This window comes from Lactuca virosa, chromosome 7 (genome assembly GCF_052849685.1).
Source record: "Lactuca virosa cultivar CGN04683 chromosome 7, Lactuca_virosa_CGN04683_v6, whole genome shotgun sequence".
In the NCBI taxonomy this organism is placed as follows: Eukaryota; Viridiplantae; Streptophyta; class Magnoliopsida; order Asterales; family Asteraceae; genus Lactuca; species Lactuca virosa.
This window is the reverse complement of record NC_136432.1, coordinates 18,934,724-18,947,385: the sequence shown is the minus strand read 5'-3', so window position 1 is coordinate 18,947,385 and position 12,662 is coordinate 18,934,724. Positions and strand designations below refer to the sequence as shown.

General features: G+C 37.8%; 1 protein-coding gene and 1 long non-coding RNA gene across 12 annotated transcripts; both read right to left on the bottom strand.

Annotated features, from left to right (window-relative positions):
- Positions 1-261: 261 nt before the first annotated feature.
- LOC145127735 (uncharacterized) lies at positions 262-2,952 on the bottom strand. 11 transcript variants are annotated; one of them, XR_013716468.1, is made up of 10 exons: positions 2,541-2,949; positions 2,190-2,420; positions 1,952-2,016; positions 1,809-1,882; positions 1,442-1,574; positions 1,324-1,349; positions 1,087-1,161; positions 909-979; positions 654-836; positions 262-484 (listed from the first exon to the last, which is right to left on the bottom strand). It is a non-coding gene; the product is annotated as an uncharacterized LOC145127735 (long non-coding RNA). The 11 variants fall into 11 exon arrangements; XR_013716463.1 differs by having other exon boundaries at positions 1,952-2,013; positions 2,541-2,946; XR_013716462.1 differs by having other exon boundaries at positions 1,809-1,870; positions 1,952-2,013; positions 2,541-2,945.
- Positions 2,953-3,777: 825 nt separating this feature from the next.
- Positions 3,778-5,161, bottom strand: LOC145127855 (zinc ion-binding protein). Its single transcript, XM_079062982.1, has 2 exons — positions 4,983-5,161; positions 3,778-4,331 (listed from the first exon to the last, which is right to left on the bottom strand). The coding sequence occupies exons 1-2, from the start codon at positions 5,078-5,080 to the stop codon at positions 4,049-4,051; spliced, it is 381 nt and encodes a 126-aa protein (XP_078919108.1). The 5' UTR covers positions 5,081-5,161; the 3' UTR covers positions 3,778-4,048.
- Positions 5,162-12,662: the final 7,501 nt, after the last annotated feature.

Genomic DNA, 12,662 nt, shown 5'->3' with positions numbered 1-12,662 from the left:
ATTAATAAATGGAAATATAGATATAGGTTAGTAGCTCCTCGTATATTTACAAAAATCTCCTACACATTATCTAGACAAGTTGTAGGCCATTCAATAAAGAAATATATAAGAATTCTGAAAAAGCAATATCAAGACAAAAAATAATTATATATACTAGAAAGGTGACCCCCACGAAGGAGTAGATGCTGTTTTCAAAACGATGTGTATATAAATTTATCTGTTTAAGTTTGTATTGTTTTGTTTTTTCAGCAGATAAATATATGAAGAGAGGAGTTAACATGGCATTAGATTACAAAGGAACCTATGATTACATGCCATTGGATTACAAAAACTACTGATCATTACATTGCATTCGATTACAAAATAGTAGGAGCGATATTAGATGCTGGCTACGACATATGATTTTCGTAGATCATGGTGTTGGGTGGTCTTTAATGATTTTCTTGCATATGTCCATTGCTGTTGTCATGTTCTCCTGCATCATCTGGAACATATCGAGCATTAGTACTGTGTCCTTGTCGAGATCACTGATAAAGGTCTCAGTGATTACAACGTGCCTGTGGTCAAGCAGCTTATATGGTGGTGTTTTAAACATAAATTGAACCAAGGTATCCATAAATTCCTTTTTTTCACCAAAAAATAGACTGTCTTACCTCATTTTCCAATGGTTTGACATTGCTTCCTTTTAAGCTGAGTGTCCAACTACGACTCCAATTGTATGGTTTTTGCTATTCCATGTTTAAAACCTTGCAAGGGATGCTTCATGTAGGTTAAAAAAGAATGCAAATGGTAGATTCAAGTTAGAATGGTAATGCTTCATCCAGGTTAAATAACTCCTGAAATAGACACTTAACTAAATTAATTTGGATAGAATCAAAATACCAGGAAATGGACAATCATAGCCTTACAATACTTAAAATGCCTCAACATTCGGATTCGGTGTTATCGAATCCAAGATAGTTCGTTGGTGAAGAAGTTCCTGTAAATAGTACATCATTCTTTAGAAGAAATCTAATAGAAGGAACAAACAAATGTTATTTAACCCCAAAATTTTGAGAAGGGATTTGGAGTTGGTTGTGTGCTTACTAAATGTAATGTTCAATCATTCAAGCACATCTCTTCATGTGACCTCCTTCTTAACTTCTTCTTACGTACGTGGGTCTGAAAATCAAAAGATAGAAAATATTAAATTAAAGTCCATCTACAGCAAGTGACGATGATGGCAATAAATGAGTTTTTTTTAATGAGTTTTCCAATTTGGCAACTCAAACTGATATCCAAAATATCTACATTTTGTCTATTAACAATTCCAACGAAACCAACCTGAACTTAGAATGTAGATGACCAATCTGAAAGAAAAAGGAAAACATGAAATCAATAACTTCTTAGAACCACTAATCCTGAAATACTACAAAATTGCAGAATATGAGTAAATTATTACCTCTACGAATCTTTTTATAGAGAATCTTACAATCCCAGATGCATCAATTGTAGCTTGTGAATTGGTCCATTAGCTATTCTTACTTCTTGAGTCGCTATTACGAAAAGCAAAGTATTGTCTTCAAGTTTCCTCCCTGGTCATTAATGTCAGTTCTTGCCAGCAGGAACCAATCAGGGAAGCAGGGTGCAGAAATAAGAATAACGTTTCAAACAATTTCTCGGGTGTATATTAATAATGGTTTTGGCATTTGTTTATATTTAATATTTTTTGTGTTGTTATGTCGGTGGTTGATCGCAGTAAGAAACGTAACCATATGTGTATCTGTCAAACAAATAAAAAACATACAACACAATTTGGAATTGCATACCTTGTATAGGAACACCGATTCTTTATTCTTCAACACTTCGAATATTTACAACACCAATGACTCTATCAAATAAACTAATATAAAATAAAGGTAAAGCGATGATAAGAAAAGAGAAAAAGAGACCCGGGCATTTCATCGAATACCTGGTGGGCAGCAGCCAGAACTTCGTCCATAACAGTAAAGATCTCATTATTATTTCCAAACCCTGCTGGATTTTCAACCAGGTCACGAAATGGAATACAAAAATACAGAGCCTGAATTTAATATATAAAGCAACTATAAAAGCATACAAGATTAATAAAACATAGAAGCAGGAGCGACAGATTGATAATCCATGTAAAAGAGGTGAATTAAAAAACTGCAAAAAAATTGATTAATTACCTTTGGCATCATGAATGATTGCATTACGCCCTAATCAAGTTCGTTTGCACTTTCCGGTGGTCGGCACCGTCACCACGGCTGCCCTCCTTTTTTTCGTTCCCGTGACGACAATCAGTGGAAGGTAGAGCAAACAGGGAGAGGCGGTGGAGGAAACATCGACAAGGAGCGGAGGGATTAAACTAAGTCCATAAGTAGATATACCACCAACGATCCGACCACGTTGTTGTTTCCCTGTTGAACTAAAGAGGATAAATCGATTGTGGTTTGGAGTAGCAGGGGTGAGACGACCGAAGTTATTAATAGAGAAAGACAAAAAGAAAATATGAGACGGTGGAGGGCCGACGCACGCACCTGGCCAGCCTGTCTCTTTTTCGTCGATTCTGATTTCTTTTTCTTTTTCTGGAAGTCGGATCGATGGATACTGTAGTAGAGTTTTGGATGAGTTTAGAGAGAGAAAGTGAGTTTTGGAGGCATCGGTATGGTCGAAAGCCACCGGTGAAGGAGGAAGTTTGTTTGTGAGAAGCAATGTATGAGAGGTTTCTGGAACGACTGAGAAACAGGAGAAGGAAAATAGGATTCTATCGGTATACGAAAGAAACAGAGGTGGTGATGAAAAAACCTGGCGATATGCTATTGGATATGAGAAGCGGTGGATTATAAATGGAAGACACGTGTGTATGTGACACCGAGTTTTATGTCACGTGTCCACAAAAGAATACACATATTGGCAAAAATTGCCCCTTATAAAGCCCCTTATAAAAACTAAGAATAATGAGTGACTCACAAACAAAAATAGATGGACTGAGAATGTAATTCAAGGGACGAAAATTAATCAGTGACACACAAACACAAAAATAGATGGACTGAGAATGTAATTCAAGGGACGAAAATTGGGCAAAATGTGTCATGTTAACTGTTACTTTTGTTCACAATTTTAATATATATATATATATATATATATATATATATATATATATATATATATATAATAATTTGCAGCTTAATGCTAGAATGAAATACAGCTGAAATTCCCAAACCCTGAATAATGTGAATACCGTTTTTGTCTATAATATACCAAAAACTATTTCTTATTCTGTATTTAAACAATTTCTTTTTGGAATGAAAATTATTCACCCAAATTAAGATGTAGAAAAAACAAATCTATAAATTTTTATCACATTACAAGAGTAAAAAAGAAGTGCAAAATTAATAATTAAACTCATGAAAATATAAGATAGAAACACAACAGTTTATATATCCACAATTATTTATTCATGATAAACCCTAGATCATTCCCATGCAAAGTTTTCTATCTTGAAAATAAAACAAAAATATACGTAAATCATACTTGTGCATCCCTAGTTGTAGTAGTGAAAAAAGAAAAATATATATTTTTACAAACACATTGTATTTTTTTAATTTATACTTCAAGTATACATAACATGCGATGTTTTTAAACAATTAATAAACCAACACGTTGAATTTTTATTTTATTTCATTGTTAAAAACATGAATTTGCAACTTAAGGGTTATAAAAATACGAACGAATGCATGCCATGCAATTTGATCGAGGAAGGGGAGAGATCAATTAGGAAACTTATTTAGTTGCTACTGCTATGAAACAAGTTATATGGAAGTCCAAACACATATCACAAAAGCAAAAAAAAAAAAAGAAAAAAAAAAAAAAAAAAGAAACAGTAAAAAGCTAGAACTCGATTGTTTTCACCACACTCTCTATCTTCATCCTCTATAGACAATACTTTGTTCCCCTTTTACCCTCAAGTCAAACCAAGAATTACCCTCTGGGAACATTAAACTCCATAAAGGTCTCACCTTTGGCACCAAACTTGGATCTTTATTTAACACATGACGTCTTTCAGAAGTTTGTACCTTCGAGTACTAGTCTTAGGGGAAGGAGCTCCTGTGGATGAGGATGACTTGCCTTTTTCGAAACCCTCTTCACGATCATGTTGCTTGATCTTGTCACCGGAATATTCTGACCGGTTACTGATTCCGGCGTCCGATTTTAAGCTTGATTTCTTGGAAGAACCGGTGTGTTTCGTAGTTTTGATCACCTCGGTTTGGCACCAATCACATAGCTCCGGAGGCTCCGATGATTCGCTATAGTAGTTGCTACAATACCTGATCATTCATGACAAATTAAATTAGATTATTAATTATAAGAATAGTTAAAATTTATGATTGAACAGGTGCGATGTCCACTTACCAAGACAAGAGTTTCAGAACATTATTTATGGAGAACAAAAAGATTTGCAGGAATTACACATGGAGATTATAATATCGGTGTTAATATATGGTCAAGCTGGTCAACATAAAATAGTACGTAGGTAATCAAGCTATAAAAAGGAATAAATAATTACTTCGTGAAGGAGATGGTGGTGGTGGTGGGCGGCTGGAGGCGGTACTGGCGTTGGTTGTAATAGTTATTAATTACCTCCTGTCACTTACGCAAGCTATGGTGTCCCTTTTGTAACATGGTGAAGTGTGTTTTCATGAAGGTAAATTAGAAAAAAATTCATAATATTCTAGTGATATATCCCTATTTAAATGAATCAACTTGCGGATATGTTGAAAATAGTCAAAACAGAAAAACAGAATAGCATGAATATCAGAATATCAACGGAAAGTGGTGGCCGGCGATCATCTGCAGTTGTGTTAGAATATGTACAGTCATAAACTTATACGTGCTCTGTGTGTGTGTGTGAGAGAGAGAGAGAGAGAGAGAGAGAGAGAGAGAGAGAGATGGTGGTGGTCGAGGGTGCGGAGACGTACGAGTGTTGGAAGCGGTGATGGCACTTGATACATCGGAAGATTTTGTCGGCGAAACCCACGTCACCACACATACAACAGACTCTTTCAACATCCCCCATTTTTTCAGACCACTTGATCTGTGTGTGAGAGAGAGATAAAGAAGAGTAATGGGATGAGGCGGTGTATATATATAGACGTATACGTGTGTGTGTAGAAAGCGTAGGTGTGGGGGAGTGGGGTTGAACAAGTCGACCAGAGGTTGCTTGCAGTCGTTTTCAGTTATGGAGAGAGAGAGAGAGAGAGAGAGAGAGAGAGAGAGAGATAAAAATGACGATTATGTCCTTGTTTGTGGATGTAGACACGGAGGACTCTCAAAGAAAGTATTGATTAAACCATCAATAATAATCTAAAAAGCTACTTTTGCATATTTGTTCGTGTCCCCTTTGGCATAAAAAGGATAAAAACTTGCATAAACCAACACCACACACATGGGAGTTAAATGGAGGCTAAAGACATATTGTGTAGAAATTTATAGATTTAAAAGACTTTTCGTATATCATTTATATACGGTGTGTAAACGATAAAATAGGATGTCTTTTAGCAAACTTTTTTATATATCGTATTGAAATAATTATAAACAATTATTATATCCTTATTTTATATTTTATATAAATTTATTAATTTTTATAATACAAAAAATATTATAAATTTAATGTAATATATTTAAGTATTTGTTTTTTGAAAAATAAAAACTTTCTTTTTACTCGTTGTAATGTTCAATGACAATTAAACTTAAAATTCATTTAATACCAAAAATTACAGAGAAGAGTTTCATCCATGACACTAGATTTGTAATCTTATTTAACTTTTTGGTTAAACTTTCAATTGTAAATGCTCTTAGGATAGAGAGTGTTCATTCCTTCTGTCTCTTTCAAATTATTTGTCACATCAATTTGAAACGTTTTAATTTTCAATCCAAAATTTTTATTTTTAAGGTTTAAGTTGTTTTTAGTTACTGAACTTTTGTAAATGCTTTATTTTGATTATTAAACTTTGTTTAAGCTATTATTTGTAATTAAACTTGTTTATTTTTGGTCATTGTGGTCCCTTTAACCGATGATAGGCGGTATATAACATTGTCAAGATTATGATTAGTCATTGAATTTTTCTTGGTGATTTATTTTAGTCATTATATTTTGTTTAAACTACCATTGGTCACTAAATTTTTTTATTTTTTTTCATTTTAGTCACTCTATTTTTTATTATCATTTATAAAAAATTTCAAAAAACTACATTTTTTTTATTATTTCTCTACAACTAAACTTGTTATATCAATTATTTTAAAGTAAATTATATGAATAATCATTATGATTTAGGGTAACATGCATGTTTAATGTTTTCAATTGCTTCATACAAACCCTTGATTCGGGCTTTTGGAAGAAATAGACTTGTTAGTGCTTTCAATTAATTCATATGTACCAAAATATTGGCTGCTTTGGGCCACCCGATACAAAGACTTTCCATGGGATCATCTAACGTAAAACTAATTACCGATGATGATTTGATGTGTTTCTACCAATGACAAGAGCCATGAGATGGATAATGGCAAAATAGTTTTTTCTTAAAGTTATTGGGAGTGTTCGAGTTAAAAAAGTTAAAGACTAAATGTGCACCCTACCATAAATCACAAGGATTATTCACATAATTTACTTTAAATAATTGATTTAACAAGTTTAGTTGTGCAGAAAAGAAAAAATAGTAGCTTTTTTTTAATTTTTCATAAATGATAATTAAAAAATCAAATGACTAAAATGATAAAAATAAACAAATTCAATTACCAATGATAGTTTAAACAAAGTATAATGACTAACATAAAACACCCATAAAAGTTCAATGACTAATTATAACCTGAAAAACATCGTTTGATACTATACACCTGCTATCTCGGTTAGAGTGGCCAAAATGAACAGAATATACAAGTTCAATGACCAATGATAACTTAAACAAAGTATAATGACCAAAATAAAGCATTTAAAAAAGTTCAATGACTAAAAATGACCTAAATCTTAAAATATAAGTTTAACCTTCCAAAATGTCATAGAAAACATGATATGCACATTCCTTACAGTCCAACTAGAGCCTCTCTACTACCAGAAGCACGACCTGAAACATTTAATCCACAACTGTAAGTACAAGCTTTGTGAGTTCCCAAAAATATCATAATCAATACTACAAAAATAATGTATACAAATAATTGCTCACGACCTCTCGTCGTTTCACCAATAACGTTGCTCACAACCTCTCGTCGTTTCATCGATAAAATGTGTATTTGAACTTACGACATGTCGTCATTTCATCGTCAACACGAGTTTATAAGCTGATGGCCCCTCACTGTTTCCCATTAACTCCTCAAATATACATATGAACGAATCATATAAACATGTAATCAACCATACATAAGACTATGGTAGACTACTCATACCATTCTACTATAATAATCCTCATATCATATCATATAAGGATATACATTGTATCATATAGTATAGTGAGAAAACTATAACAACTCGTTTTCCAGAATAGATCGACTAAGCACTTGGAGGGATCAATGTAAGGTTTTTGGGAAAAACCTGGTGCCACGACGTGGAGAATTAAGAACCACGACATGGCATGTCTATTATAAGAATGAGCATTTTGGATGGCCACAATGTAACATCCATAAAATTCAAGCCAATTTAAAACTTTTTTTAAAACATTCAAAAACCATTAATTATTACAAAGTGTTTTCAAAATAGTTTCATGTCAGAGTATCCTAGAAATCAAATCATAAAATATGAGGAGGTGCACGATCACGCCTTTTCCTTCCCGCAATCATCTGATGTACCTGAAAGAAAATCAACAATTGTAAGCCCAAAGCTTAGTGAGTTCCCCCAAAATACCCGCACAATATATAACACATATACAATAACAGTATACTATAGGCCCAATCAACCATCGGGTTGGAATGCCCCAGGCCCACAACCATCGGATTGGAATGCCAACATACTATGGGTCCAGTCATCCTCAGGATGGTATACCCTCGGCCCATAACCATCGGGTTGGAATGCGCACATACTAAGAGTCCAATCATCCTCGAGATGGAATACTCTCTGCCCACAACCATCAGGTTGGAATGCCCAGGTCTGTTGGCTCATGCACCAGCAGATGCCTCAACCACCAATCAAACATGTGCACACATATCAAATAACCACATAGCAGTCTACAGACAGTCAAGTTGATCTACAGATCACTAAGCATAGCAACATCCTATCTACAAGGATACCGATCTAACAGATCATAATCACATAACAACATCCTACCTACTAGGATGCTGATCTAACAGATCATAACAGTAATACAGAATAACAATCCAAAGAGCCAGCCTTGGTGCCTTAGACCCTTGAGTATAGTGAGGAAAACTCACCTCACGAGTAGCACTGGATGATGATGTCAAACTCCCTAAACACCGCTCCAAACTCAAACACCTACAAATCATCATAGGACCAATTCTATCAAGACCCAAATTACCAAAATACCCTCAAGGTCAACTTGGTCAACCTTGGTCAAAGTCAACAATCCTTGTTGACCCAAGTCGTCGAGTTCCTTTAGAACTCAAAGACTGAAAACCCGAGCCAACTCGCCGAGTTTCCCAACAATTCATCGAGTTCATGCAGTGTCCAAAAGACAGGTAAACCCTAACCAACTCGTCGAGTTACCGTTCTAACTAACTGAGTTCATGTAGAATCCATAAAACGGGAAACCCTCATCCAACTCGTCGAGTTGACTATGAAACTCGTTGAGTACCTTCAGTTCATTTCTCCTTCAGACGCTTTTAAGCGGAATCAAAGCTCCAAATTGTAGATCTAGGCTCCTAGGGTGTAGTTATCACGTAAAGTTGCTAACTTTACGTACATGCAAGGCTTCAAGAAGCTAAAACACTCAAAATAGACTTATAAGACAGTTTTGGACATGGAAAAGGGCCATGGCTAGATAAATTTGAGAACTTTATGTTCATGAGGGCCTAGGGGAGTCCAGATCTGATACCACGTTCTCATGACAAGCTCAAACCCAAGCATGACCCCCTTTTGGCACTAAAATGCCCATAAACTAACATACAAAGAGATCTAGGAAATAAAAGGCCAAGGTAAAGACTTTTTACCTTCTATTGGATGCCAACACGATGTAGATACTGGATCAACAAGCTTCTTCTCATTCCAAGCCTCTAAATCTTCAAGCCTTTTCAAGGAATGCACCAAAAAACACACTTAGCCTCACACACTCAAAATATGGTTTGGATTGATTAGGGTTTGCTTATGGCTGTCAAAATGTGGAAAGGAGGCTGGAGGAGGGACTTAAGATCCTTTAAATAGGGTGCAAACCCTAAGAATTAGGGTTTCCATGCACAACCTCTACTCGTCGAGTTGGGGTCCTCCAACTCGTCGAGTAGATGCCATAAACCATGCAGGCTGACCAGATTCGACACGACGAGTTGGGGCCTCCAACTCGTCGAGTTTCCATAATAATATGAATAAAAAAGATTTAAAATATGTACCTGGGAGTCGGGATGTTACAATTCTCCCCCACTTGAACTAGACTTCGTCCTCGAAGTCTGCTGCGGTGAACAACTCCGGGTAATGCTCCCGCATCTCCGCCTCCGGCTCCCAAGTCCACTCGGGTCCCCTCCGATGCTCCTATTGTACCTTTACCAAGGGCATCTCCTTATTCCGTAGAACCTTCACTTTCCACTCCATAATGGCCACTGGGCTCTCCACGTAATTCAGGTGCTCATCGACCTGAATATCATCTAATGACACCACTACCTCCTCATCTAGTATGCACTTCAGTAACTGTGAAACATGGAATATGATATGAATATGACTGAGCTCCTTAGGGAGATCTAATCTATACGCCACCTTGCCAACCCTGGCAATGATCCCGAATGGCCTAATGTATCGGGGACCCATCTTGTAACACTGTAAATTTTGAAACAAAATTTTCATTCTAATTTCACATAATTCTCGTAACACATTTCACAAAAATCCCATTTATTTAATTTACAAACACAACTCCATAATTATTTAATTAAGAATCTAGGATCCTCAAAATATAACTCTTTCTCTGGTGTGTACAATCAAGCCGGCGCCTTCCCGCGATCCTGAAAAGAACCTGAAACACATAACACATAACACTGTAATCACGAAGCTTAGTGAGTTCCCCAAAATACCACACATATCTCATTAGCCTCTCATGGTTATAACTCAGATAAGACCCTCCGGTCAATGTGTCTCAGTGGGACCCTCCGGTCCCACAACTCGGGTGGACCCTCCGGTCCTAACTCAATAAAGCTCAGCATAACACACAACATAAATAACAAAGACATAATGCAGGATATCACAATGGTCAATATAAGCACATAAGACCCTCCGATCACACAAATTACCACTCAAGGTATGTATAGTGAGAAGACTCACCTTGACAGCAAACAATTATCCTCGAACTCGAATCTCGAACTAGCCACCGCCTAACACATAGGGTAATTATCTCAATAAATACTTGACTCATACTCAAATACACAAAAGGTTGTTCTCCCCCTCTCTCTAACTCTTGGAATGGATAAAAGACCATTTTACCCCTCCATGGTCTCCATTACTCATGTTGATCAAACCCTAAAGTCAACAGAAGTCAAACTCGAGTCAACAGTCCAAATTTGACCTGAATCGCCGAGTGCACCCATGTGACTCGTTGAGTCCCTTCGTTTTCCTCAGAAGTCTCGTGGAGGTTGACTCAGTTCGTCGAGTTGACTCCCAACTCGCCGAATTATCGCATGGACGTGAACATTGGGACAAACCCTAACTGACTCGTCGAGTCAGCTCATGGACTCGACGAGTTTTCTCAACCTGATTTCTCACTCAGACGTCCAAGGCCAGATCTACCACACTAGACTCTAGATCTAGTCCTTAAAGGCACAAAACCCGCGTAAAGTCTTGACCTTTACGTTCATGCATGGCATAAATGCCTAAAAATGCCAATACAAAGTCTAACAAAGGGTTAGGTGCTCAAAGTCTGGTCCCTAGCTCAATAAAGTTCAGGTCTTTGGGCTCCCAAGACCCTCCACACTTCAGATCTGAGGTTTCAACCTCAAATCATACACAAAAGGCTCAAAGACTCTAAGCAATGGAAGAAAACCCTAGAAAATTCCCATATCAAGATCTCCCTAGAAGATGAGCAAGTCAGCATATTTACCTCAAGCAAACACTGCTGAACCTGTGGATCCAAAGGCTCCTCTTGCCCCAACCTCAATACCCTTCACTTCTCCTTCAAATAATGAACCAACAACCACCAACTTAGCTCCTCACTCACTTTCTAGCTCTAATGGAGATTAGGGTTTTCTCTCAGAGGTGTAGGGTAACTGGTGAGGTGGAAATGGGGGCATAAGTTCCCTTATATAGGCCCTAAGCCTGGGAAATTAGGGTTTCTCTGCCCAGCACCTACTCGACGAGTCAGCTCTCTGACTCATCGATTCCACTCATTAATTCCATGCGGGCAACTCGACCCTACTCGGCGAGTTGGACTCACAACTCGTCGAGTCACTCCATAAATTTCAAAATTTAAACACACAATAATATACCTGAAAGTACGGATATTACACAACTTCCCCCCTCTTCTTGAAGCGAATCACACCCTTCCAGGGTGAGACCTTCAGGAGCACCATGTCACTGACCTAGAATTCCAACTCAGATCGGCGCCGGTCGACGTAACTCTTATGCCGACTCTGTGTGGTCTGCAACCACTGTCTGATATGATGTATTATCTCGGTAGTCTGTAGAACTACCTCCGTCTGTCCCATCACCCTATGACCAACCTCGCCCAACAGATCGGGGTATGACATCTTCGTCCATACAACAGCTCATAAGTTGGAGCACCTATGCTGGAGTGATAGTTGTTGTTGTAGGAGAAGTCTGCAAGGGGTAAGTAGGATTCCTAGCTCCCACCGAATTCAATAACGCAAACCCTCAACATATCCTCGAGGGTCTGAATGGTCCGCTCGCTCTGGCTGTCTGTCTGCGGATGGTATGCGGTACTGAAATGCAACCGCATGCCCAATTCCTCGTGGAACTTCTGCCAGAAACGGGAGGTGAACCGCACATCACAGTCTGAGACAATAGAGACCAGAACCCCATTAGGAGCGACAATCTCACGTATATACACATCGGCTAGCTTCTCGGCCGATGAGCTCTCCCGAATAGGCAGAAAATAAGCACTCTTGGTCAATCGATCAACGATGACCCATATAGCGTCGAAACCCTTTGCCATTCTCAGAAATTTGGTGATGAAGTCCATCGTGATCTGCTCCCATTTCCACATGGGAATCTCTAGAGGCTGCAGCTTGCCATGCGGCCTCTGGTGCTCGGCCTTGACCATCCTGCAGGTCAACCACCTCTCAACATACCAAGCGATATCTCTCTTCTTGCACGACCACCAATAACTCAAACTCAGATCCCAATACATCTTGGTGGCCCCTGGGTGAATAGAGAAGTGAGACTTATGAGCCTCCTCCAGTACAATCTATCTAACCCCACCAGTCATCGGAACCCAGACCCGACTGCAACGGGTCAATAACCCCCGAGTGTCCTGCACAAATCGGGTAATATCGCCTCTAATCCG

Bases quoted from the DNA above. Each gene is read 5' to 3' on its own strand.
- LOC145127855 (XM_079062982.1), bottom strand. From the start codon at position 5,080: ATGGGGGATGTTGAAAGAGTCTGTTGTATGTGTGGTGACGTGGGTTTC. The intron at 4,332-4,982 runs GTACGTCTCCGC...ATGAATGATCAG, and splicing joins CATCACCGCTTCCAACACTC to GTATTGTAGCAACTACTATA.